The following is a 27,662-nucleotide window of genomic DNA, read 5'->3' on the forward strand; positions in this document are numbered from 1 at the left end:
GTTCTCGCCAGTTCGCCACACCTCTTGGTGAGAAAGAGGCTTCACTTTCAGACTAATGATAAGTTAACTATTCAGTGGTAGATGCGTCCAAAAAGTCACTGGCTTTCTGCGGTCCAATATAAGCTTGTTGCAGTCAGCATTGCATCTCTCCCCGGTCCCCCCCCCCCCCCCCGCATCACTCATAGGAGCCAGTCATAAATCTTACCACTACTGCGCATGCGTGTAGGTCACGTGACCGTGGGGAACTGGCGCATTGTGGACCCGCATTGTATTCGCGGGTTTTGGTGAGATTGGTTGCGGGTGATTGCTTGGCCATTTATTTGATTTTGCGGTTATTTCGGTGTGTCAAGTGGCTTTTATTTTATTATTCCTCGTATCTTTCTATCAATGTGCCATGTTACATTGATTTTCTCCTATTAAAGCGCTCCTTGCCGGGAGTGGCACGATACTGGTGATGGGGTGTTTTCCGCCATAAACGTCTTTATTTCTAGTAGCTTAAGTGCTAGGAGGCTATATGATTGGCCATTTTAGCACTTAAATGGCATATTTATTCATACTTTACAGGGTTTTTGCGTAATTTGCTTCAAATGTGCGGAGGTTTACAGATGCGGCGAAAGTGGCGCAGTGTGTTCTTTGTTTAGAAGCGTGGCCTGCCCGACAATGATGTAGCGTTGAATTATTTCACTGCACATGCCTGTAAATCTACCATCTTTCCATTATTTTCTCTTGATGAATTGGTGCTTGATCATTTGTTTCGATAGTCACAGGCTGACGTACCTTAAGTTGTGTTACTTTTACGTTCCCACATGGTCAGCTGATCAGTGCTTATTGCTGAATAATAAATGCAACCACAAATCTAGAAATCCAAGGGTTCACTTAATACCTCTTTTTGGTCCTTGCACATTCATGATCCTTTTCATAACATCCTCAGTCTGCTCTGAGAAGCCTCGGTCTATTCTGCAGCCGCGCCCAGTGCTTCTAGCATTGCAATGGATTTCACAAATAAAAATGTCTGACCAGTGACAGGAGTATGGTGATATGGATTTCATCCCTTATGACCAGTAATTGGTCTTAGTTCAGTGCTCATTTCTTATGTCATTTTGGAGGAAACATAAAATTCAAGATGATCTATTGGATTCCATCTAGTTGTATCTAGTTGTATTTGTAAAGAAAATAGTACCCATTTTTGTGCAAAAAAAACTTAATTTAATGCTTTTTGCACAGGATAATTTTTCAAAATCTGATGAGTTTAGATTATTTGCTCACCTTTGGTCTGTAGTACCTACAGCTGACCACAATCACACCCATTTAGTACCTATGTGGTAATCTTGAAAATAGTATTGATCTTGAACACTATCCATGGTCTTTGAACACTAAACTAAACCCATGGCTTAATAATAGAGATCTAGTTCTCAGTGGTAGCCCAATTTTTGCACTATTCTTCCATGTTAGTTTTATTTTGCACCAACCAATCTTGTGTAGTAACTTGTGTGATGTTGCCCACATCATTATGCAAATGGATCTTTATGTTTACCATGTAGGTAGTTTGTGTTTTACATTTGGATATTATAGCTTATCAAATCTCTTTATTTTTTGCTGCAAGGCTGAATTCCCTATTTTTTCTTTCCTTAGGGTCAGGTTTTGACAATACAGAATAATTGATTTTGATGCACAGCAAGCCTTTTCGTTTTATTTTTGTGTAATCTTCATTTTTGTGATACTTGTTTGGCATTTTGGTTTTGGTAACCAGAGCAGACTGTAGTTGGAGCTGGAGCATTGAATGTCTCTTGGATTGCAGAATGCTTGATATGCAGAACTAAAGATTTTTCGCTGGCTTTTCCATTGTTAAGGTGATAACGAACCTTGGTCCCCAATCCCATAGTGCAGTGAGGATGGCCAGACTTTAAAAATTTGAAATGTTTCCAGTCTTATCTTTCAGCTTGCTATCACCATTGCTGTGATTTCTTCTTATTTTTAGAATGGACAGGTCAGGAAGTTGTTTGAGTTAGGACCTTATCTCTGCTATCTCCCAAGTGCTTTCTGAGCAATTAGGAAATGGAAATGTGAAGGAAATATCAAGGGTGGCGCCTGCACATGCCTTCCTCTGGCAAGTGGATGCTTGGCCCTGCGCGAGAGCTGTTTGAGGACTATTTGGCAGTCATGCTCTCATAATTCACATGCACAAGCATACAATCTACAAATCTACAATCTCTTTAAATGCCTCCACACTTCAACCTTGCTATTCTTGCAGGTGTTGCTAAATCCATCTGAATCTGTCTGCTACCCTGTGACTGTCTGCAAGTGTACCCCTGAGCACAGTGTACTATAAATAGTTGCCCCTGAGCTGCAGCAGTGTTCTTATGTCATAAGCTCTTCTGAGCAGTACTAATAATCATGGCATAGTCACTCATTGTGAATGGTCCAAGAATAAGCAGTCTAGATGGGTATTTAGCCAGCAGCTTGGCCAGGCTTGAAGTGGTTTGGTTGGCTAAAATGATGATTGGTGTGTAGTGGAGGAGAGTCATGCAATTAAGGATACAGACCAAGTGCTGCTTTGATGTATGCTGCCTGCGATGGGTTCAGGTGGTCAGTTCTCATGGGCTCATGGGCTGCACTTAATTGTATCATTAAATTTGGTAAGGAAGGGTGTGCACCAAGGAACTAGAGGGGGAGGAATGTGTCACTATCCATCGTTTGGCACTAGATAACAGTAGTAACTAGTAAACCTGCTGAGTTTACTACATTTGCACTTGTGTCCTCATCCTGTCGTCTTCCCGACCGCTCACCTGTGTATTTGTTCTGTCGGCAGATTTATGTACATACTGTACATAGGAGGGCGTGTTTTGTTGTCTGTCGGCCGTGGGCTCAGCGTGTGACACAGTGGGTGGACCATGAGTTCTGGGCGCAGCGCGGGACGCAGCCGCGCCGGCAGGGCCGAGCGGGCCGCCGGCAAGGCAGACACAGCGGCGCCGGCCGGCGGCGGCGGCGGCGGCGGCGGCGGCGGCTCGCAGAGTCAGCCGGAGAAGCCGGCCACCAAACCTCACACCCACCACAGCAAACTGGTGAGCGCCGCAGCGCGGCAGGCGAGAGGTCAGCGGCGTGCTGTGAACCGCTGCAGTGTAGCCCTGCGTAAGGAACGTCTCGCTCTGGCCAGTCGGCGTCTTGTGGTGGACACAGCAGGACTTTTACCGTCATCTGATTGCTAGATATATGGTAACATTTGGCATTTTATCATGATGTTGGTGACATGCCATGATCAGTAATACGTAGGACGAAGGTGATGATAGGGGACTGCCGCGTATCGATTATTCTAATCCTGTTCTGCTCGCTTTCAGAAAGAAGATAAGGTATATGAAGACAAAATCAGTCAGGTTGTACAGCTCACAGGCAAAACCAAAGACGAGGCAGAGATCGCGCTGTACGACTGTGATTATGACCCCACCCGGGCCATCAACATGCTGCTAGAAGGTGACGACCAGGTAAGCTTCGCGACACATTTGCCCTGTCTGTTGTCATCGTCTCACGTAATGAAGCTCATATTTAGTCCAGTTCGCGGCCCATGTCTGATAATAAATGCTTCTGACGAGCGTCCTTGGCCCTGCAGAGCGAAGGGTAGGATGGTGCGAAGGTCAAAGGACTTTACTTCCTATCTTATCTTTATCTTTCTAATCGTACTGCTCTTCACCAATGCGCCCTTCTTCCCCAGGGTGAATGGGTGGAGAAGACGAAGAAGAAGAAGCCTCCGAAGCCGACGCCGCCGGAGTCGCGCTCCGCGGAGAACCACCGGCCGCAGGAGGACGAGCGGGCAGAGCGGGACCGGTCGCGGGCCGGCCGCGGCGGCCAGCCCCCGAGACTGCGGCGCGGCGGCGGCCAGGACCGCAGCTGTGAGTGGCGACTGAGACTGGGGGGGGGGGGGGGCGGCTGGGACTGGACTGGGGCACTGTGGGGGCGGCGACTGAGACTGGTGGGGGTGGCGACTGGGAATGGACTGAGGGCGGCGACTGGGACTGGTAGGGGTGGCGACTGGGACTGGTGGGGGGGGGGGGGCGGCGCCGGCGGCTGGGACTGGTGGGGGCGGCGGCTGGGACTGGTGGGAGAGGGTGACTGGGACCGGTGGGAGAGGGCGGCTGGGACTGGTGGGAGAGGGCGGCTAGGACAGGGCTGGGCCACTGGGGCAAATCCCAGTCACTGGGGCACTGTGGATACTGTGGGGGTGGCGGCTGGGACTGGTGGGTACTAACGGCCGGGCGGGGTGGAGCGACCGATGGCCAGCGAAAGCTATTCTTGCTTTAAAGTGTGTACTTTTTGAATGTGTCATTGTGATGACTTTTTTTGGTGATATATTCGGTTTCTATAGTTTGGTGGTTGCTTTTAGGCGCCAAAGCTGGGAAATGATCCGTCGTTGTTATATATCTTATCACCAAATTTTATTAAAATGGACAAGCTGGAACTTTCATAAAGGCTGTATGCACTTGTTCAGTCAGCGTCGACTGCCTCAATGCTGGACAAGCGCTGCTTACTGACCCGACGTACCCGACCTGACCCTCAGGGAAGGCGAGGGAGACACGGGAAAACGAGAAGAACGCGGCCGGCGGCGGCGGCGACGGCGAGCGGCCGCGGTGGGGTCGGGGCGGCGCGCGAGGCGGCCGCGGCGGCCGGCGCGGACTCGGGGCGCGCAGCTTCCAGGGCCGGCCGCGCGGCGACGACTTCGCCTCGATCGACACGTGGACGAACCCGGGCGGCGACGCCGGCGGCAGCTGGGACCAGACGTTCCCGCCGGCCGACGACTGGGACAACGAGGAGTGGGCCGGCTCACTGTCCGACACCAAGGTGTTCACGCCCAGCGCGCCCGCGCAGCCGGCCGCCGCGCCGGCGCCCGACGCCTCGCCGCCGGCCGCGCTGGCCGAGCCGCCGGCCGCCTCCACCCTGGGGCCCAGTCTGGACTTGAGCGCGCTGCTCGGCAAACCGGCCGCCGGCAGCGGCACCAACGGCGCCGGCGCGTACTCGCAGTTCGGCTCGGCGCCGCCAGAGGGGGACACGGCGGCGGCCAGCTCTGCGCCGAGCGCGTCCGCGGGCGGCACGTACAGCTACAGCAGCGCCACGTCGCGGTCCGCGCCGGCGCCTGCCGCGCCCGCCTACCCGTCCGGCTACACCAACCCGCCAGGTAGGCGCTCCCACTCCGTAAGCTGGCCCGACCAGGATGGCAGACTTATGGGTACCTAGCTCTGCTGCTGACTGCTGAGCTCTGCTTTATGAGATGGCTTGGGCCTTGGCTCTTCTATTCATTAGATAGTTTTCAACAGAAAGGCCTCCGTAGCATCGCGTGGGAGCTGCTTCTTGGCCGTCAGCTTTTTTTTTCTCTGGCTTCTTCTCCAATTTAAGGGCTTCATGGCTTTTTATGTTATGAATACTTACTTGTCATCAGTTTGTAATCAATGTGAGACATGGGCACCATTTTCTCTGCCTTGGTGACTGCAGCAGCATCGTCTAACCTCCCGCTGCCCTGCCGCTCAGGTCTGATCTACTCGTCGTCCAACTACGTGTCGGAGAGCTACCAGAGCCCGCTCAAGTCGTCGGCCCCGGCGGCGGCGGCGTCCTCCGCGCCGGCTGCGACGACCGTTAGCCAGGCCCCGTCAATACCTCAGCCTAGAACCAGGGTACAAAGGCCACCGCCAAAGGTACGGTAGTCCATATTCTTTTGGGGCTCCAGACAAATATAGTATCTTTCTCCACCCAGTGACCTTTTCCTTTGGCATTTCATTAACCGGCTCATGTATCTATTTTTGTGTCGTCTTGTCATTATTAGTTTCGTCGCAGTCATGCTTACCGATGCCCGTCCGCGTTGTTTCAGATACCCGAGTCTGCCGTGGAGATGCCCGAAGAGCTGGTATCCTCGCTGGAGGTGAAGTTCGGAGGGCTGGGCTTTGGGCTGGCCGACACCAAGTCCTCGTTTACGGCCGCCTCCGAGAGCGACGCGGACGGCTTCTCGTCCAGCGGCGCGCCGCCGGCGGCCGAGCAGCAGACGATGGCGCCGCTCTCTGCGCCCAGCCAGCCGGCAAAGGTAGGCCGGACGCGGCCGTGACCCGGCCTGGCGACACCCTGACCCGTACCTCGCTAACACCGCCCGCGCCAGGCCTAACTCGGTCCGACTGCCGTGCTGTGTGCTGTGTGTGTGCTGTAGTCAGTCCCCGGCGGTCGTCCGTCCGTAGCGCCGCTCTAGCCCGCCGCTCGCTGTCCACAGAGCCCGCTGGAGGCGCCGGCCGGCTACTCGGCGCCCAGCAGCGCGGCGGCGGCCGACCCGGCGGCCTCGTCGGCCTCATTCCCGCCGGCGCCGGGCCTCTACTCCTCGCCGTCCAAGGCGGCGGCGTCCAGCGGCGCGCCGGCCGGCTTCCCGCCGGCGCCCAGCGTCAGCGGCGCCTCGTTCGCGCAGCTGTCGGCCGGCTACAGCGGCCAGGTGACGGCGCCCGGCTTCAGCCCGCCGGCGGCCTCCACGGCGGCCCCCTCGGCCTTCAGCCAGGCGGCCGCCTCCAGCGCCTTCCCCAGCAGCAGCTTCGCCAGCAGCAGCTACAGCGGCGCCGGCGCCTTCAACGGCGGCGCGTACTCGGTGCCCGGCTCGGCGGCGCTCACCGGGAACTCGCTCCAGGAGAAACTGACCAACGCGCTGGCGGGCGCGGCCAAAGCCAGTCAGGTGAGCGCCGGTCCCGGCCGCGGGCCGCCCGGAGCAGCGGGCACCGACAGGTCAGCCGCCGAGTGTGCGCTCAGAGAGCGGTGGCCCCGAGCGGCGTGGTGTGTCCCGTCCCCGACCCGGCCTAGTCACCACCCGAGGCTGCTAACATAGCGATAACAGTGTCCGAGTACCGAGCGGAGCCGGGGTGACCGCTTCCTCCATAGTACGACGGAGTACGGACTGAGTGGTGTGGTGGCGACATTCGAGCGCTGAGAGAGTGCTCTATGGACTATGAATTGGTTGTTGCGAGATTATAGTGCATTTGGATTATAGTGTCATTTAAATCTCAAGCACTCATTCATGGGATAAGGCTTACCTCGCTTAGATAATTCATGCTGCTTGCATAAACTCATTTCCATTTAGAATCAAACTATATAAATGCCACCGATGGGTGACCCTTTCCGACATTTCCGTCCGCCCATGTTTCTGCCGTCCCGGCCTCCGACTGTCCCCCTCTGACAGCCCCGTCCCGGCCTCCGACTGTCCCCCTCTGACAGCCCCGTCTCGGCCTCCGACGGTCCCCCTCTGACGGCCCCGTCTCGGCTGTCCCTCTCTGACAGCCCCGTCTCCGCCGTCCCGGCCTCCGACTGTCCCCCTCTGACGGCCCCGTCCCGGCCTTCGACTGTCCCCCTCTGACAGCCCCGCCTGCCTGTCCCCCCTGCCCCCGCTGTCCCCCTCTGACAGCCCCCGTCTCGGCCGTCCCGGCTGTCCCCGCTGTCCCCCTCTGACAGCCCCGTCTCGGCCGTCCCGGCAGTACGACCCGTCCAGCCCGGCCAGCTCGCTGTCGGACGGCGTGTCCACGGCCGCCTCGTCTCTGCCGGCCGGGTTGAGCAGCAGTGCCACCAGCGCGGGCCCCAGCTCAGCGCAGAACGCCTCCGGGCGGACACACGCCGCGTCCAGTGAGTACCGGCCGGCTGACGGGCCGCCCGTCCGCCGCCCGGTAGGCTGGGGAGGCTGCAGGACTGCTGTGTGAAATTCATCGATTAAATAGTACAGACCAGTAAACGTTATTCTCTCAGCCGTGTTCCGAAGTTGTTCCTCGCTTCTGACCGGGTGTTTGTGTCGTGTTTCGGTGCGGTCGGGGAGCTGTCTCTCTGCCCTGTCCTGAAGGTACCCCTCTGTTCCAGTTCGGTCGGGGAGCTGTATTCTCTCTGCCGTGCTCCAAAGGTACCCCTCCTCACTGATCGGGTGTGTTTTGCTGTGTTTCAGCGCGGTCGGGCAGCGTGCCTAGCGTGCCGCCGGGCGTGCCGATGCAGTACTTTGTCGGCCAGACGGGTATGCCCACCTTCTACCCGGGTGTGCAGCAGATCTACGGCTACGAGGAGATGCAGGCGCTCCAGCAGCGGCTCCCGCACCTGGTGAGCGGCGCGGCCAGCGGCGCGGCCCGGGGGGCTGGGGCACACTGCCCGGTTACTGGGTGTAATCGATAGTTATCGCTTCATTGCGAGCCGTTGTGACGTAGCCTTGTACGAAATGTTTTCAGAGGACATGCTATTTCATTTTAGAGGGTTAGGTTCACTACTTTTTACGGAGCGAGCGAAGCGAGCGTAGTCTTTCCTTAGATTAACGGAAATTTCTGAGTATGAGCGGCCGGCCGGCCGGCCGTGCGGACGCTTTTGCGAGGATTATATCTCAGCAACCACTTGACCGATTTACACGGGGTAATTTTTGTAGGGTAGCTTCATTCCTTCTACCAAGTATTGGACTATTCCCGATGCATGTGGGTGACCCCTTATGCACGTGCCACGCGCAAAACGAAGAGGTGTCAGTTTTATAATTGTTGCAATATCTCGGTAACTACTTGGCCGATTGCGCTGAAAGTTGGCATGTAGGTAGGCACCCACTAGGCACTGCATATCCATGTGCCAGAGTTGGGGTGCTGCTGCACGTGCGCACGTGCAGGGGTCGTTTCCAGATCTCGAGAACGGCTGGACCGATGGCGCTCAAATTTGGTACACGGCTAGGGACCAGTTAGTAGGGTGCCGTGCACAAGTCAGTTGGGACCCATTCTGCACGTGCGCACGTGCAGGGTGCCGCTTCCAGATCTCGAGAACGGCTGGGCCGATTGTGCTCAAATTTGGCACATCGCTAGAGACCGGTTAGTAGGGTGCCGTGCACAAGTCAGTTGGAGGTACCCCCTCGAAATTTCGCACGTGCAAGGCTCACCCTCTCGCTCGCTTCGTTAGTCGCCCCAAAAGGCGTTATACTGGTTTATATGCTTTCCCAGTTTCCAACTGCTTACCAACTAGTTACCAGCTGCGGAACTCGAAGTAGTTGTGACAAACTGCGTCGTGAGTCCGAAGCTACACACGCGTGCACCCTAACCGGCCGCGACTGGCCAGTGTTCCCGTCCGTGCCTGACCGCCGCCCTCCCCGCGTGTCGCAGCAGCAGCAGCAGCAGGCGGCGGCGGCGGCTGCGGCGCAGCAGGCGGGCGGCAGCCAGGGCCGCGGCGACGCGGCCGCCGCGCTGGTCGCCGCCATGGCCGACACCAAGTACAGCCGCCAGGAGGCCGCCTCGCCCGTCCAGTCGTCCCTGAACCCGCAGGTGAAGGTGTGTCCGCCAGTCCGCCAGTCCGCCCCGCTTCATCGGCCGCCGCCGCCCGCGCGCGCAGCTTGTAGCGCCTCAGTGGAGTCGGCCCCGCCGGTCTGCTCCGACGGCTGAGGCCGCGCGGTAGTCCGTCTACCGAGGCTCTCTTATAGACTTCTAGGCTTTTTATCTGTCTAGTCTCTCTAGGCTGCGTTCCTTCCAGCTGGTTTGCGCTTGTCTCACGCGATGCTAATATTGGCCGCTAACTTTCGCTGCTGCTTTCTCTTCCCCTCTTCTGATGAAACTTTTTATCACTTTTTGCTTTTGATGATATATTTCTCGTTAGTTCTTTGCATATTTTCTTTCGTCTTATTACAGCGTTAATATATTCCAGATAGTTAGCTGAGCCTGGCTTGGCAAACATTATGTTCCTACGCTCATTTTTCCTGTTTCAGCAGTCTTATCAGACTTATCCGCTAAATCGAACGAGATATGTGTGCTCAATTACCGCTCCAACTCATGTAGACGGCGTGTTTTTATTGCACATCCCTGTTACGTTTCTCCCATCAGATTAACCATTACCCAACACGCAGCCTGTGGCCGTCACTGACGCCCCCCCCCCCCCCTTCCTCAGGGCCAGCAGCAGCAGCAGCAGCCGTTCTTCAACGCGGCGGCGGCGGCGGGCATCCCGCCCAACTACACCTACTTCCCGTTCGTGCCGCAGTACAGCATCTACACGCCGATGCCGCCGGCGACGAACGCGGCGCACCAGGCCTCCAGCGGCGGCAGCCAGTACCCCAAGATGGCCTACAACGCCGCCTCGTTCGCCGGCAGCGCCTACGACACGCTGGCGTCGGCGGCCGGCGCCGACTACAAGGCGGCCCAGTTCGGCAGCTCGGCCGCCCACAAGCTGGCCGGCTCGGGCTCGGCCGGCGCCGCCGACCTCTACGGCAAGATGCAGCAGCTCGGCGGCAAGTTCGACAACAAGGGCTTCCACGCGGCCACGCCGCCGCCGTTCAGCCTGGCTGCTGGCCAGCCGCAGACGACGCCGCTGGCGGCGCCGGGCGGCTACGCGCCGCACATGTTCATCCAGCCGCTGCCGGCGCAGCACCAGCTGGTGCACCCGGCGCACGCCGAGTCGGCCCCGCAGCGCGCCGCCGCCGCCAACAAGCCGGCCGCCAAGAATAGCTACGGCGGCGGCTACTGGCCGGCCAACTGAGCGCGCCGCCCTCCTCCGTACCTACCGGCGGCGCGTGTCGCCACTTTCCGCTCCCGTGTGCAGCGTGTGCGTGCGAGACTCGAAACGGCAAAACGGACCCGCTCTTCTGTGTTCGATGTTAAATATGTGGTAGTGTGTGCCGCTGCCCGTCTGTACATAGGCGCTTCACAGTGAGGCACAAATTGTTTGGAAGATAATCATGTGTTTTGGTACAAAGGCGCGTGGTGGCCGGGCGGCGGTGCCACCGGCCCGGCGGCGCCCGTACCGCGGCGGTTTTAACCTCAGTAAGTCCGCTCGGCCGCCGGCCACGTACCTTTAGACTTGTGATACGGCCGGCCGGTGGCCCGCGGTGCCGGCCAGGGCATTGGAGGAACCACGAGTCTGTGTGTGAGCGCGCGCGAGAGAGAGGACACAGGACGGGAGAGCCGGTGTACATACTGTGTTGCTCGCGCTGACTCTGCGCCGTTTTGGAAATTAGGTGTCGCGATAACTTACTACTTTCATGTTTTGTAATGCCTTCCTTGAGGTACTTCGCCGTCAATACAAAACCCAAGAAGTGATTCACTGGTTCTCAAAGGCTAGTGCCGTCTTCATTATCGTCAGGTAGCAAACGTCGGTATTTCGGGCCGACAAAATACCCTGGTAAATGTCAGTTATAAAAACCAAAGGCTGGGTTGGGACAAGATAGGAAGCCCCTCTCAGGAATTAATGCTGTATTATTCATCTCGCTTATCGGGGAGCAAGGCCCTATCGGGGAGGAGTCTCGCTTATCGGTGAGGAGGACGGTGGGAATGCATCGGTACAGCTCGCTTGTTTGCGAGACTAAAAAAGTAAATGCTGTCGTCTTGTTGTGCCTTGGGGTGCGTTCTTTGAACAGATTTCACGTGAAATTTCACGTGGAATCGGAAGTCAAGCCGTTCTTTGCCGATTCCACGTGAAATCCCGCGGAATTCCACGTGAAATACGGGAATCGGAAAAGCTTGTCCCGAGCGCTTTTTTCAAGATGGCGACGCCCTGTGGAGGGCTCTCTCTATCGTCTGGAGGTTTCGAAAGATGCTCTCCAGAGATGGCGCTAGTAAGTTTGGCTGACATGACGTCATGCTTAAAAGTGATGGGTTTTGTGAGAGCAAATGTAATAATAGTTGAAAATTTTGGTTTTTTGCTTAATTGAGAAAAAATAAACATACAATTGTTCAAAACAGCGTTTTTCTCATTCATCCTTCATTGTTTTAAGAGGAATATAGACAGTTTAAATCTTTTTTCCTGACCGCAATTCGCACACGCACTAAATTAAAAGCTGGAGTTTTGTGCGTTCGTAAATAGTGATTTGAGAGAATAAATTGACAACAATCGTTTGCACTTTTGCTTTACAATCATTTTTCAATGCAGATAAATGCATAAACTATTCGAAAATAGGCATATCTTTGAAATATTATGATTTTCCACAAGCAACTTTTTCCAAAAACTTGAACTACTTACAACTGACGAACGCATCCAATAATCTGGATGTCTTAGGATGAGTTCGTCATTTTTTCTCAAGGAAATACGATACAGTTTAAGCTACTTTACCGATTTATTAGGGTACTTTTGCCAATGAATTAATAAATAAATGACAACAATTAATCTCATTATCAACCATACTCGGAAGAATTTTCTTCGCATAAGCGCGAACACATCCACGCTTTCATGAAAAGTAACGCCTGTAGATGTCAGGACTGCTGCTTTATGTTTCGCAAGGTGGCGCAGCGCGCAGGGTACCGACTACCGAGGCTGAGGTCTCCAGACTCTCCACCACGATTTAGCTTGGAAATGGCCAATGGGGAAGGTCTCACCCAAGAAAAAAACGACGCCCTTTTACACAGCTGCATAACGAGAATGAATTATTGGCATAGCTGACCATACGTCCCCTCCCCCTCTCCGCCCCAGCTCAATTGGAAATATCGCCTTGACTAATTTCTCACTCTTCCCAGTAAACCTTAACATGCATGATGCAGATGTCCACTGCGTAAGTCGTGTGCTTGCGTAAGTGTGCCAACTATATAGTGCTGCCTACACTCTACAGTGCCTACTGCTTCCACCATTGTCGTTATAATTGGTGATTCTCAGGTCAAAAGTTACACAGTGGTCTCAGAGAACAATCGTTTCAACAAATTAACGATTCAAACCGTTGCATTCTACTTATATTCCGGTCAGTTCTGCTACTAAACAATTCCGGCAAAACACTCTTTAGGTTATGTATTAGCGAACCACCACACAAAATTCGCCCAATCAATGGTCAGTTATTACTGCTGGGCTGAACCGTCATACGCTATATAGCCTATTGCAGTCAATATTTTCAGAACGATACCGACTGACGAAACACAACGTATTCGCGGATTCGCACATACGTTGGCACCCAGGTGGCTTGTCAGCAGCCGCACAAATTGAGATGGTACACCGTAAAGCATGCCTTTTCACACAGGCACAAGCACAGGGACACAAATTCTCAAAATCCAAACTTATTCCAATACTGGTCAAATACTAATAGGCATAAAGTTTTGAGGTTTTCTCGTGTTCATTCTTCTTTCAACACACGCGGCAGACTGCAGCAGAACATCGCACAGAGCTGCGCTGGATGCAGTCATGAGCTGGGACACGGTTTGTGACCAATGACCGATCGGGGGTGCCAGCCTCCTCCCGGCACGCGATGCACTGGCCGCCGCGCAGTCGATGTCGGGGCACCGCCGGCATTCGCCGACAGGGTTCCATCCGATTCGGTGTATTGGTGGCAGCCCGAACAGTGACCCACGCGAAGCTGGTGAACGTCGATGGCCGATGAGCGATGCCCTTCCGCGACCGGCGGTGGCAGTCGGTCCCACATCAAGAACAGATACCAGTCATGCGGTCAGTCGGCGACGGCGCGGTCGCGAGCCGATCTGATGGTCGCGCGGTGGGCGTTGCCGACGTCCACCGGGACCGTCGACTGGGGGAGCGCGGCCGCCTCTTGGCCGCCGCCTCTGGTCGGCGCGCTCGTTGCGCTGTGGGACGGCATCCACTGCAAGTCGTTCACTGTGAAGCGGTCGTTTGACCGGACCTGGCAGGCGGGGAAAGGGGGCCTCAGATGAAGTAAAACCATCCCTCAGGCCAGCTTGAGCTGGCTCTCCACCTCACCATGTTAGATAAGCGGACACCCTCGTGATCATCGCAGCGATGATTGCCAATTGGTGTGTCATTATGGGAGAGGATGCCAGCCTCCTTTGCAAGATAGTCTGCCTTTAATATAGTGCAGCCCGATCCATTGCCTGTGGCAGCAGACTGGGCTTGATAATGCAGTGCAGGACACACCAAACGTAAGCGGCCATCTGTACCCCCAGCGCAGTAGGGCTGACTCAACCAGAGTTGCCCTCCCCCCACCATTCTATGCACGTGATAACTGGATGGGACATGCCATGGTCAGCATCTGTTCAAAAGCTGCCCTAAGCATGTAAAGCTCCACTGGCATGCTCGAGCATGGTCACAGTCACTTCTCACTTCTCAGTTGAACTTCCAATGGAAACCCATCACAAAGTAGAGATCAGGGCGCCTCTCACACTGCAGCACACTCAACGACTGAGGCACCATCTCATCACTTGCAGGTGGTTCTTGCCAGGAGCAATGCCAGCCACACACATCACGTGATAACAGCAGTGTACAACTGCAATCTACAAGCATCCATGTTCTTTCTGGTTTTCTGCTGTTGAGATCCACTGCCATGCATGAACTTGATGGGCTTTTGTTGCGCTCCTCCCATGTGCAGACAGGTTTCTGCTGAAACAAAGCAAAGCAAATGTGATTAATAATGGCCCTGTTTCACCATCCAGACACTGTGTGCACTGGTAGCTACGGCATACCATAGCATCACTCAAATGACGTTGCATGTGATCTCTTAGTTTATGATGAATCACGTTTGGAACAGAGTGAGATGTTCTGAAAAACCGTACCAAGAACAGAGGTTTGAGTTCAAATACTGCTAGCATGCTGCTGGTGCTGGTACCGCAGCGTGCTAGCGTTCTGGGATGCTGTCATATAGCTTAGCGTCACAGTGAACTTTGTTGACACTGCCATGGCAACCCAATGCTCTGACACACGCAGCGCACTGCAGTGCTCTGCCGTGAAACACCACCCATGAACGTTGGTTGCATGACCAGGATCGGAGCAGTCAGTGGCGGATCCAGGGGGGGCAAAATAGGCATTTGCCCCCCCCAAACGGCATAATTTTAACATTACGCCTATGGACGATGCATGGAAAGAATCGATAAATTGTTTTGGTTTGCCCCCCCCCCAAAAAAAAAACTCTGAGCTGGACAGCATCAGCATTGACATGTTATATAAAATGAGGTTTAGACTTCAGGTGGTCCCGGGTTCAGCACAAGGGGGCAAAAAATTGTCAAAAAATATTTAAAAAAATACCTGCCTTCAACAACACCTCATCTAATCACATATCTCAATACAATCACAATCAAAAAGCAAAAACCGTTTGAATAACAATGCAATATTTTGCAACCGCTGCACCATTACTGTCACGTACGCTATCCCTAGATTGGTTGCTGGTAAGTAGTGGTTGTCGTCATCAACTCGTCATGCAGCAGCTGATTGGGATGGGCGGGGCCTATTTTTATCCAGACGATAGAGAGAGCCCTGTGGAGGAGGGAATGTGAATGTGTGCGTATGATACGGACTGGTTTTGCGGAATATGTTACTAAAATGTTACCGTTTTTACCAAAAACCTTTTTAGGGATTGTTTCCGCTGTTACTAACCAGCAAACTGGTGTGGAAATATTAACCGATAAGTATTCTTACAAGCTGCATGTATGTACACCAGAGACTTTTCTATAAAAACTCCATCTGCCTCTTATCAATCATGTAAGTTACCGACAATACAAGCAACGCTAAGTTCAATGCATGGTTCACAAATCTGGGCATATTACATTTATGAAGCCTCTGTGACAATTGCGCCGTGAAATTCCCGTGCGGGCGGCAAAGAACGCATCAGCTGACTGAGCTGTGAAATTTCACATGAAATTTCCGTGCAAAGAACGCACCCTTGTTGTGTCCGTTGTGTCCCATTGTGTCCAAGGATTGTGTCCGTTGTGTCAAGCCAGCCAAGAACATGTCGAGAATGTGTCCTAAATGGAGTGATTTTGATGAGTATTTATGGCTATTTACAGCATTTACAGTACGCACTTGGTAACGAAACACTGAGGAACCTTCCAAGATTCCTAGAGATAGCCTATGTGCCAAGGCACTGAAGAAGCTGATAATGAAGGAAAATAATTTTATACAATCATGTGCCTTATTTTTTGTCTTCATACCAATCTGTGCTGCAGTCAATAAAAACATAATGTTCTGCAGCGATTGGAAAGCAACTGAACTAGGTGAGTAGGTACCTACCTAACATCAGTCTTAAAAGTTAAAATACTGATGAATTTGATTTACTAAGAGCATTGTTGACTGTTATCAGATGACTGTTATTGTAGAATTGTTGATGCTGCCCCATGTTTTGTGAATGTCACTTACTACTGATGAAGCAGATGTGCAAAGTTAATGTTATTTCCCTGCATTCTGCAATTTGCCATTGATATGCTGATTGAAATAATTCCTGTATCAGTGATCGCTATTCCATTCCGATTCATGGATTTCTCTTAACTGTTGAAGTATGGGCACCTACCTACATGCCTACATACATACAAATGTCATCCACATTTTGTAACTATTAATTTTAAAATTCATATATTTCTTACTTTTGTAATTGTATCTAGATGCCAATATACAATTGTATTACCTATTTTCATTTTGAAATGGTTAACCACACAGACATCAGATATAAAGATATAGCCTCTTTTAGTGTCCACTATCCTTGTTTGCTGATTGATTGCCTTCTTCAGTCTGCTGTTTACTAACAGACATAGGCTATTTGATGGCTAGGTACCTGATATATCATAAATCAGCAGCATGCTTCTTAATCCAATCAAAGGGAAAATGTTGGTGAGCTGCCATGATACTCATTTTGTCTTGTTATGCTTCACAGCATATAGCACAATAGATGAATGTCAGTGGAGTAAATGTCCCTTGAAGGCACATGAAATCAACAGGCTAAAATTTACCTGTTTGATTCAAGAGAATTTGGACCATCAAAGGTATTTGTTGGAAAAGCTTCAAGACATGGTTGGTATTTTGTTATATTAATCTCTCTTGTGTGGTTTGTTCTCTCCACCCATTTGTTTTCCATAGTTCTATACCATGTTAATTGTTGAGGCTACTTTGCATGGACTACCTAAACCTAACCCAATTAGTAATTTCAGACTCGTCATGGGACATAATTCACAATTATGTTGTGCAATGGCAGCCCAGCTTATTTGCTTATTTTGGAAATTATAACCCTGTCCATGTGTGTCACACAGCAAGGTAAACATTAGATTCTGCTTTTTAGATTAAAAGTTACTAGTTCAGCTCAGGTTGGTACTTGGTAGGCAATAGGTAGACCCCTGAATTATGAATGGGTGTCATAATCTCATCTTGGAACATGATTTTACCTTACCTCTGTGGCGTTGTTGAGCCCCTCCTTGGTGATGTAGACAATTTATCAGATTCATTTGAATTAATGCTTTAGACCTTTCTACCTTGACAATAGAGCATGAAGTACAGTTCAATTTTTGGAGTGTTCAAGTTTTCAGATGGTTTAATTATTCATGAGTGTCTGAAATTACTATAATTTACAGGCTAGGCAGCATTTGTAGCTAACTCTTATTGTCTCAGGATTACTACTCAAATAACATCATACCTATGTAGTATGCACTGTTATGGAATTGTAAGTATAATTTGTAAAAAAAAACATTTATAATTTGCATAGTTTATAAATATCATACCATACTATTTTTACATGCCTACCTGCTAATGTTTTGATGCTTAAGACAAAACAATCATCTTGATATGTGTGTCATAATATGTGATACCATATTTTTACAAGATAAATTTTCTAGCAAATGCTGTTTTGTTTCATTACTATATGACATAACACATGACTACAAGAACACTAGTAGTTATACTGTATTTCTTTTTTATTCAATGATTGGTAGGACTGAATGAAGACTTCAGTACACTTCGTCACAAATGAAGAACTACTGGCTAAAGTTTGCTGCAGTGTGTTACGGGTCTGGGGGCGCTGCCCGACTGACCCGCCGCCGCTCCGTCCCAGGAGGTTGGGGCTGCCCTCCCGCTGTACGGCGGCGGGGCGCAGCTGCAGCCCGACTGACCCGCCGCCGCTCCGTCCCAGGAGGTGGGGGCTGCCCTCCCGCTGTACGGCGGCGGGGCGCAGCTGCAGCCCGGCCGGCTGCAGCTGCCCGCCCAGCTGCGCCAGCTCACCGAGCGGCTGGCGCAGCTGCAGCTGCGGCCGCAGCCGCTGACGGCCCGGCTGGTGCGGCGCGTCTCGGAGCTGCTGCTCCAGCTGCGCCCCAGCGGAGCGCCGGCGGCCGGCTGGCGCCAGGCCGCGCAGGTGAGAGGTCAGGGGAGCGCCGCCGGGCTGGGCACGTCAGAGACAGAGTAAGAGAGAGGTCGCGGACACCCGGCACTGCTACATTGTGAGGCGTGTTTCGATAAACTGGGTGTCATTGATTTGTTTGACAATCATGCTTTGATATTATTCGGATGTGTAAGATATTGTTCGTTTGCTGATATAGGACTATCGCGGAGATCGTAGGCGAAGTCCGGCTACCAGCAGCTCCCGACAGCCTGCTCCTCCTGTTCTCAGTCGCTGTCGCGGAAGGGCCCGTTTGAGCCGTGGCCGGGGTTCGGAGACACGCTGGTTGCCATGGCAACCGGCCGCATCACCAGCGCAGACGTCGCCATGGTCGGCAGCCAGCTGAAGCTGCTGCTGACGCTGGAGGGAAACCAGCAGATCCTGTTCAAGCCGCAATGGTGAATCCCCTCTGTCAGTCGTACCTTTCGGCCTCCAGGGACCGGGCGTTTGCCGCTCTCTCTCTCTGGCTGTGGTGGCCTGATGTAACATACCCTCCGACCCTGGCACAATCAGTGAGGGGAACCTGCTCACTACTCGGAGCAGTGATATATTTTTAACTCTTCGCTGGCTGTCGGATACACCTCCTACACCCCACCGCCCGGCGCCGTGCAGGTACGGGCGGCTGTGGGTACATCTAACACCCCGCCTCCCCCGTGCAGGTACCGCCGGGACCGTCCGCTGCGCGGCGGCCTGCTCTCGGGCCGAGACCGGCCGCACGCCGAGCTGGCCAGCTGGCACCTGCAGCGGCTGCTGGCGGTGGGCCGCGCGCCGCCCGTCACCGGACGCGCCCTGCGGCTCGACGCCGAGGTGCGGCCCGTGGCCACCGCCCGACTGCGACGGACCATCACCCGGAGAGGTGGGACGGCGGTGTGGCAATCTTTGAAAATCCCCTTGCGCACATATGGTATCAGCTTCATGCGTTCTCTGGCTGTGGTATGACTGTGACCGGTGGACGGTGGCTCACCATCGGTGTTTGGCCGTGACCGTTGTCGCCCCGTGCGCCAGGACCCCGCTGCTGTGTGTCGGGCGAGTGCCGCTACTGCTCCCCGGAGCGGCCCGTCTGCACGGACAGCGCCGGGCTGCTGGCGGGCGCCGCTGTCCTCTGGCTGCCGGCCGGCGGCTCGCTGCGCAGCCACCCGCACCCCTGGCAGCGCACCTACACCGGCCAGCCGGCGAGGTAAGGGACCGGGGGGGGGGGGGGGCTCCTGGCTGGGAGGGAGACGTGGGCATAGGCGGCGGTACGAGGGGGGCACCCCGCACCGGGGCACCGTGCCCCCTTTGATTTTGGCATTTTTACATTAGCCCTATGGGCGTTGCATGGTAAGAATGGGACCAAAAGTAGGCAGTGCCCCCCCCCCTTAATCGAAGGTGTTCCGCCGCCACTGGACGTGGGTACGACTACAGTGTGAGCTGCGAGCTGTGACTGGTTTGATGAATAGCTGTTTTATATGGCAGCCGCGGTAGTGTGCCGTTTGGATGCGATAGGTTCTGTTTATTGGGCCGGCGAAGGCAGTGATCTACACGACGCGCTGTGTTTTTGTTGGCTCCAGAGCCCTGTTCGGGCAGCGCATCCTATTGTAAAATTTTGCACCACGCATGCGCAGTTGGGGTCTCTCGGGTGCCAAGCTCCGCCCTTCGGCGTATGACGTCACACGTGTGACGTAGGCTCGCGCAAAATCTTTCAGTTTTGCGCAAGAAGAAAATAGTAGCTGCAGGAGGCGAAAGTGGCGCGGATTAAAGTTTACCCTCATATATTTCTTATTGTAAGTGGTTGGTATGGTGTTGTTTTGGTATAATTATCTTTCTTTTCAGTGGCACATTGCTATTAACCACATTTGAACGCATTCTACTTAGTAACTGAACGAAACACATCACTCCATCCGCGCCACGGTTCGCCGCGTGTCGCGTGACCCTCGGCTTTGCGAACCGGCGGAGAGGGGGCGGAGCATGGGCGGAGCCAGGCGGCTGACATCATCGCATATGTGACTTCACACTCAGCAAAATATTTTGCGCGGAACCGAACAGGGCCCTGGTGTTTTGTCGCTGCTCCCATTCAACCCTGTATTGACCTCGGGTACATGCAGTTTTATGGTAATTTTTTTAAATGCTCGCGACTTTTTCATTTGTAAAATAATTTTTCTTGGCAACTTTGTCTTTGTTTTCTATATGCGATCATTACTCAGTTAATTAATCAAGTCAGTCATGATTGCGCTTCGCTGCTCATTTATATTCGTTCGCTCATGCATACTTTTGCCGACTCACTCCTTTAAAAAATAATCACATTCTTTCATTTTGTCACGTTAATTGCACTACCATAATATACCATAATAATGCCATCCGGAACAGTCCGTATTTTCTTTCCAATGCTGTGCTTTACCAACAGGAAAATAAATATTCTGGTTGATTTAACGCGATTGCTTATGTAGTGTTTACTGTTTTGCCTACCAGCGGGTCATTGCCGCCGTCGCCGGCTACATTCGCCGTGTACTTGTCTCCGTGCTGTGACCGCGCCGTGCCCCGTCGTCCGTCCAGGTGGGAGCAGGAGGCCCAGTTCTGCCGCCACGTGCGCTCCCTGCTCAAACCGCAGCGACTGCTCGACCTTGTGGACGCAGCTGTGTTGGACTTCCTGATTCAGAACGGCGACCGGCACCACTACGAGACGCTCGGCCGCGGCGGGCCCATGGTGCTCATCGACAACGGCAAGAGGTCAGAATCGCCGCATCAAAGCCGCGTACAAGGGGAATTTGTGGGCAATATGTATCTAGTTCGTAGTTCGTCTTACTATTGTTTCTGCTCAAAGAACAGAGATGAATTGTCGAAACACTTCAAATGACTTGTGTTGTTGCTGCCTGCCCTGATTTTCGAGGCAGATTATACCAATACATTGGAACGGTATTTGTAAGAAGTCAGCAACCTCAAACCGCCTCAGCTGCCGTGTACAGTGCTATGGGTGTGTAATAGTTGTGACAGCGCTGACTTACGGTCGTATGTCGGGTGCCGCCGTCAGTTTCGGGGACGCTGATGTGGACCACCTGGACATCCTGGCGCCGCTGCTGCAGTGCTGCAGGTCAGTCAGTAGACGGACAGTCCCCGCTCCTTTCCACCGAGCGAACTCGGACTACCAGTACTGTCAGGGACGGGTCAGTGCCGGCAGCAGGACACTGGAGGGTGTACTGGGACCTCGGGCCTGCCAGTTCAGTCCTCCTTAGAGGAATGCCAGAGTACTACTGTACCCATTTCCCACTTTTAGCGATAGTGTTGATATTAAGCTTCCACCTAACTGCTCACTATGTATCTGCTATTTATAGTCACCGTGGTATCTATTTGACCCGACTGTTGCTCTCAGCATCCCGCCTGGTCATTCTTTTTGGCAAGTTTTTCGGTTATGCTCAGTGCAATACAGCTGTTTGTGTGTTGCTGTGCCCACACGGCACCCTGCACCCTGCATAGTGCACATACCGTCCCGATATAGTCCCCACCCCACCCCACGCTGACGCCGGGCGCCGTGTTCCCAGCCTGCGCCGGCGCACGTGGCGCGCGCTGCGCGCGGTGCCGGCCGGCCAGCTGGGGCCGCTGATGTCGGTGGTCGCCGCCGACCGTCAGGGGCCGCTGCTCACCGCGCCGCACCTGAGCGCGCTCAGCCGCCGCCACCAGGTGGTGCTGGAGGTGGTGCGCTGGTGCGAGCAGCACAGCCGGCCCGGCCACCACGTCCTCGTGGGCGACTGATGTACGGACCTCGTGGGCGACTGATGTACGGTCCTCGCGGGCGACTGATGTACGGACCTCGTGGGCGACTGATGTACGGTACTGGTGGGCGACTGATGTGGGGTTCTGGCGGGCGACTGATGTGGGGTTCTGGCGGGCGACTGATGTGGGGTACAGGTGGGCGACTGGCCGTTGGGCTAAGGGCCGAGCGTGGTATGGCCGAAGCGGGACACAAGTGTGACCGGAGTTCGAGCCGAGTGTCGCTGGAGTTGGAGCCGAGTGTAATGGGAGTTGGAGCCGAGTGTAGTCGGAGTTGGAGCCGAGTGTAGTCGGAGTTGGAGCCGGGTGTGGCTGGAGTTGGAGCCGAGTGTTAGTCGGAGTTGGAGCCGAGTGTAGTCGGAGTTAGAGCCGAGTGTGGCTGGAGTTGGAGCCGAGTGCAGTCTGAGTTCGAGCCGAGTGTGGCTGGAGTTGGAGCCGAGTGTGGTGGCAGCTGGGGCGGAGTGAGGTCGGGATTCGGAAAGGCCTGGCCGAGGTGTTGAGTGGAGAGTGGACGTGGTCGGACCCGTATTCGAAGATGTGGATTGTGGATGGACGAACACAGAGTAGCGAAAGGGTGGCGACTAAGTGAGAGAGGGCTGTATAAACCGGGCTGCCGAGGCCCTCACTTCATGCCAATCCGTCAATAACTGCTGTGTGTTGACGGTATTAACTGAAGTGCAAAATACATGCGCATTACACAAGGCTAGTCGCGTTGAGAATGCGGTTTTATAGTAATATAGATGTACCGTGCACCGGTGATCTTGCTATAGAGGTATGTCTTACTGTTAGACTGCTTCGTGAAGTACATTGTCAGGCATTTTGGTTTGCCGCTGCTTAGTGCACGGTTCGTATTAGCTAGCGCTAGTTCACGTATCTTTTTTTTTTTTTACTTTTAAGCCAATAACCATTTGGTGCGCTATTTGTTGTTTCTACCATTGTGTCGAGCACCTCTGTATCACCGAAGTTCGCTACAATATACCAACAATGCGGCCGTACCGTGAATTCAATTTAATAATCTAAATAACGGTAGTTTCGCATTAACACAAACTGTAAAAGTACTAGTATCCCTCGCCAGACCTATTGGTTTTCTACATACCTACGCGCCGGCCGAGGGGGGGGGAGGGCGGTACGAACCCCCTCGCCGTTTCACCCCTGGTGGAGCTAGCGCGTCGCGGAAAAAACGAGCGTGTGCGCCGTTACGAGACGCAGAGATTGATACCCAGTTTTAAGGTCCTAGGTCAACCGGTGACCTCTGAGGTCAGGTCAAGTGCCCCAAGGTACGGTTCCGTTGTTGGTGAATAATTTCGCAAATAAACGGCCACAGAGCCGCAATTTCGGCAGCTCGTGTTCGCCTCGCTCAGGCGCGTCGAATGATATACTTTTTATTTGGTGAGGCCAACTTGGGACGTTGACCCCGGGTCACAGTCAGGTCAGCACTCCCAGGTCACGAAATTGGTTGAAGTAGGTCATGTCGCATATCGTATCATTCTATTTGGCAAGTCTTCCTGGGTCTATTGGTGCCCGGTGGCTTTCTCGACTCGCTATCTCAATTTGATCGGTAGTTATTGACGAAAAACTAATATGACCCTAATGAAGTCACGCAAGGTCAACATTGCAAAAGTGACGCATCTAACCTTGCAAGGAGTGCATCATATCACGATTCTGTGTGCTTGAGATAGTTGGAGATCGTTTCCGGCGCTAGAATAGCAGTTTTCATTTTCCCCATTGACCCTAATAGTGGAGGTCACGAAAATGACCTGACCTCATAGGACCTTTAGGAAAAATCTGAGATATGCAAGTTGTGAGACTCGTAATAGATATTAGATCCTGCAAGTTTCATTTCCCTGTGAAAGCTCCCCTGGCAGTGAGGGCGTTGCGAAGTTGCGACATCTGAAGACCGTGCAGAGGTTCACTTATGACGTCATACGGTCATAGGTCAGTGACCTGACCTGACCCGAAAATGCAGTTGGTGTGAAAAGATCCGGCTGGAATCAAAGGTCAGGTATACCAAGTTTCAGCTCTCTATCCCCAGCGTGTTCGGGGCTATCGCGAAAAAATTCCAATGGGGGGGGGCGGCACCCGCCCCCTCCCCTCGGCCGGTGAGGGGTATATCGCTGCTGCCTTCAAAGGTGGCGGCGGCTTGAATGCTCGCGAGCCCGCAGCTCAAATTGACTTTTGCTGAAACCGGAAATCTTGGAATAGCTCATCTTTGTTTCAGCTCAAGAGCACAGATGCCGCGGAGTGACGGACACTGTAGGGATCATCTATGCGATTTATCATCTATGCGATTTGTCATCTATGCGATTTGTCTATTGTCACCGCCTTATTAATCAATCTGTTACCTGTTGTCAATTGCGCGTCAAGTTTGTTTGTTATTTGTAAACCGGCCTGCTGCTTTTTTTTTTTTTTTTTTTTTTGTCCTCCCGGCAAGCCAAGTGGCTATAGCCGGGGGAAGGGGAAAGTTACTAGCTGGCAATTGGCCAGGTCTTTCGTTTACGTTACGTTAATGCCGGCTATTTGATTCCGGCCCAAGAACTAAGAGAAAGGCAAAAGACTACGTTAAACCGGCTCATGTGGCGTCCGGTGGGTTGCAAGGCAAAGGGAAGGCCGAAAGGTGCCTGATGGGCGAGACAATAAATTTGGTTACTTACATAGAACTTCATGCTGCTGTGACTTGCTGCTGATTTGTGTGCTGTTGTTTGGTGTGTGTTGTTGTGGGGTGAACTTTACCAGGAAAAGTCCTAACTAGAAAAAACCTGGTGCCTAACCAAGAGGGCAAAAACCTGTGCTTTCAGCCAAAGTACACAGTAAAAAAGCCCTTTCTTTAATTACGTTATATTACGTTACGTTATATCGCTAATGTGCTGGCCTCAACCTTCCTAGTAACCGCTGTGCCATACGCTATAGAACGTGTCGTGCAAAGGTCACGGCGGCACCCCTGAGGCGGCCGCTGCCCGTACGTTTAGGAGCCCATTGTCGTGACGTCATGACTGTGGAAAAAGGTCGCGGTAGGGGCTCTCCCGGCAGCCGGACGGTGACTCATACGTTGAGCTTGTCTCTCGCCGCGCCTGCGGGCATATTGGTAGTACTAGGGACGGCCAGCATATGACCGCGGTTTTCGGCGACATTGTCAATTCGTTTCTCGACTCTGCTGTTCGCTACAAGACAAATACACATAGAAAACGGCTCGGGCATTTGGAGAAGAGCGGCTACTCTGAGGCGAGGGAAGAACACGGAGATTCACACAAACGACCTGACTAGGTTGCACCGGCCACAGTCGACCGAGGTGAGCTCCTGCAGCCTCTGCACGCCTTAATCACCCACAAGGCAAAACGCTCGAGAGCGCCTGTCACGTGGACAGACTCGGCGCGGCAGCGTTTCAAGAACGTCAAGGACGCCCTGGCCACGGCGACACATCTCGCACACCAAGTCCCGGACGCGCCGCTCGCCCTCTTCGTCGACGCCTCGGACTGCGGAGTGGGCGCCGTCCTCCAGCAGCACGTCGCCGGCGAGTGGCAGCCCCTCGCTTTCTTCTCGAAAACGCTCCAACCTGCGGAGAAGAAATACAGCACGTTCGGGCGCGAGCTGCTCGCTATCTACCTGGCCGTCCGGCACTTCAAGCACGCCATCGAAGGACGGTCAGCAATCATTTTCACAGACCACCGACCACTGGTAACGGCCATCGGCTCCTCGTCCGACCGCTACTCGCCGCGAGAGGTCCGCCACCTGGACTACATCGGCCAGTTCGTGTCTGACATCCGCCATGTGCCTGGCAAGGACAACGTGGTCGCCGACACGCTGTCACGCACGGTCTCGATGGTGGCCCAGCCGCGACCCCCGCTCGCCGACTTCACTGCCATCGCCAAGGCCCAGTCCGAAGACGGCTCGCTGGAAGACCTCGAGGCCTCAGACACCTCACTGCGCCTGCGCCACATTCCGGTCGGCGAAGGACTCCGTCTGCTCTGCGTTAGGATCGTTTTCGTTTTCTTCCACTCCCTCTCTTCTAGGGACATTCTGTCCCACAACCCCCCACCTCTTTCTCTCTGATCTTTCGTCGTTGTCTGGGGGCCTCCGAGGTTACCGGCAGCGCCGGCCCTCTTGCCCAATTTTTTCATCCGGATCGGACTAATTTTGCTATTTGCGGTTCTGCCCGCTATTGATTCTTCTATTAATAATAACCAGATATAAACACAAATTAACCAGAGTAACATGCCTTTCTACCAGGATGAGGGGGCGGCCTCACTGCCCCCCTCCGAAACCATCCCTGACGGCCCAGCTTTCGTGCTGGTAAAAAAAACCACCAACAACCTAACGTTCAAAAACAGCAACCCGTTTACCATCAAGCGGTCCTTGGATCGCCTGTGCGGCCCCGTCACCTCGGCTAAGGCCGTACAGTCCGGGTCCCTTCTGATCCAAACGAAAAACAAAGAGCAGACAGAGATCCTCCTCAACATGACGACGTTCACCGACCAACCCGTGACAACCCAACTCGCCCACCGACTGAACTCAGTGGAAGGTGCTCTCAGGAGCGAGGCGCTGACGGAGCTCAGCAACGCTGAGCTCCTCGACGAACTCAAGGAGCAAGGCGTCATCAAAGTCGAAAGGCTCAGGTCCAACAACATCGAAAAGATGGGTCCTAACCCCACAATAAGACTATGGTTCGCCGGGCGGGACCTCCCGCAAGTCGTGTATTGCGGCTACTTGAGAGTCCCGATCACGCCGTGGGTCTACGCCCCTCGCCCCTGCAAAAACTGTCTCATGTATGGCCACAGTGCGCGGGCGTGTCGTCGCCGCAAACCGCGGTGCGGACGCTGTTCCGAGGAGCACCCGACGGAAGGGTGTAAGGCTCCCCCTCTTTGCTTCAGTTGCGGAGGGCCTCATCCGTCTTGGGATAAGGGGTGCCCCGTTGTCCAAGATGCAAGCCGTTGGCACCGGGAGGCCACAAGACAGGCAGCCAGGGAGCACCACATGAAACAGAACAGCCGCACAACGAACGCAACAGTCACACTGGATCCAGCTGAGTGGCCCCCGCTCCCGGCAGTCCGCGAAAAGGTCCCGCCGCCGCGCCCACGCCCTCCGCGCCCAACACAAACAAGCGAGGACACGCCTCCGCCGGCGAGGCCGCCACCTCCCCCTCCACCGGTGCGGAGCGCCCAGCGCCCTCCGACCCCACCACGAACACCACCACGACCACAGACCACACCCTCACAGACACCGGACGCGTCACCAACCACGACACTGGAGCCGGACTCGCCTCTGTCCGAGCGGACTGGGACCAGCGCTGCCACCTCACCCACACACTCCATCCCACCATCTGAACCCGCCACTGACACAGAGTCGGAGACGGTCAGCCGGGCCCGACCCATGACCCGTCTCTCAGTAAAACATAAATAAGCAAACATGAGTAACCACACTGAACAATCACGGCCTGAATTCTTTCTCCAATGGAATACCAGCTCGCTGGTATCTCATTGGGGGGAATTCAAGAACTATATCTTGCATAATAAACCGTTACTTGCCGCCATCCAAGAAACCAGATTCATAGACTCTGACTCGACTAATTATAATTTCAACATTCGTGACTATTCTTTGTATACAGATAACGTAAATGAAACACCTCGCCGGGGCGGCTCGGCGCTTTATATCTCAAATAATATCTTGCACCACCAAATTCATCTCAATACAACGCTTAACGTTGTAGGAGCTAAAGTAAAAATAGCACAGCGTGATCTAACTGTCCTCTCTATCTACCTCTCTCCTACCTACCCATTGAATCCTAAACACCTCTCCGAATTGATTTCCCAGCTCTCCCCTCCTTTTATCATAATGGGAGACTTTAACGCCCAAAATCTAACATGGGGATGCACACGCAACGACACAAGAGGCAGACAAATACTTAACGTAATAGAAG

The 27,662-nt window shown here is 53.6% G+C and overlaps 3 protein-coding genes across 7 annotated transcripts; all 3 read left to right on the forward strand.

The window, feature by feature from the left end:
* Positions 1 to 257: 257 nt before the first annotated feature.
* On the forward strand, positions 258 to 11,033 carry LOC122377528 (ubiquitin-associated protein 2-like). 4 transcript variants are annotated; one of them, XM_043357630.1, is made up of 12 exons: positions 258 to 284; positions 2,810 to 3,062; positions 3,336 to 3,479; positions 3,707 to 3,884; positions 4,550 to 5,164; positions 5,515 to 5,678; positions 5,852 to 6,061; positions 6,242 to 6,688; positions 7,482 to 7,626; positions 7,937 to 8,085; positions 9,114 to 9,278; positions 9,889 to 11,033. In XM_043357630.1, exons 2-12 carry the CDS (start codon positions 2,892 to 2,894, stop codon positions 10,471 to 10,473), a joined length of 2,973 nt encoding a protein of 990 aa, XP_043213565.1. In that variant the 5' UTR covers positions 258 to 284; positions 2,810 to 2,891; the 3' UTR covers positions 10,474 to 11,033. The 4 variants fall into 4 exon arrangements, with proteins under 4 accessions (XP_043213565.1, XP_043213564.1, XP_043213567.1 ...); XM_043357629.1 differs by having other exon boundaries at positions 283 to 300; XM_043357632.1 differs by having other exon boundaries at positions 283 to 300; positions 9,114 to 9,272.
* Positions 11,034 to 15,126: 4,093 nt separating this feature from the next.
* On the forward strand, positions 15,127 to 22,758 carry LOC122377529 (glycosaminoglycan xylosylkinase-like). 2 transcript variants are annotated; one of them, XM_043357633.1, is made up of 10 exons: positions 15,127 to 15,153; positions 15,660 to 15,866; positions 16,520 to 16,656; positions 17,765 to 17,983; positions 18,239 to 18,405; positions 18,667 to 18,863; positions 19,013 to 19,184; positions 20,540 to 20,713; positions 21,015 to 21,074; positions 21,523 to 22,758. In XM_043357633.1, exons 2-10 carry the CDS (start codon positions 15,752 to 15,754, stop codon positions 21,731 to 21,733), a joined length of 1,452 nt encoding a protein of 483 aa, XP_043213568.1. In that variant the 5' UTR covers positions 15,127 to 15,153; positions 15,660 to 15,751; the 3' UTR covers positions 21,734 to 22,758. The 2 variants fall into 2 exon arrangements, with proteins under 2 accessions (XP_043213568.1, XP_043213569.1); XM_043357634.1 differs by lacking the exon at positions 16,520 to 16,656.
* On the forward strand, positions 21,877 to 27,069 carry LOC122377536. Its single transcript, XM_043357648.1, has 4 exons — positions 21,877 to 21,889; positions 25,029 to 25,706; positions 26,262 to 26,409; positions 26,793 to 27,069. The coding sequence occupies exons 1-4, from the start codon at positions 21,877 to 21,879 to the stop codon at positions 27,067 to 27,069; spliced, it is 1,116 nt and encodes a 371-aa protein (XP_043213583.1).
* The last annotated feature ends 593 nt before the right edge of the window (positions 27,070 to 27,662 follow it).

Source organism: Amphibalanus amphitrite, unplaced genomic scaffold (genome assembly GCF_019059575.1).
Source record: "Amphibalanus amphitrite isolate SeventyFive unplaced genomic scaffold, NRLGWU_Aamphi_draft 000046F_arrow, whole genome shotgun sequence".
Lineage (NCBI taxonomy): Eukaryota > Metazoa > Arthropoda > Thecostraca > Balanomorpha > Balanidae > Amphibalanus > Amphibalanus amphitrite.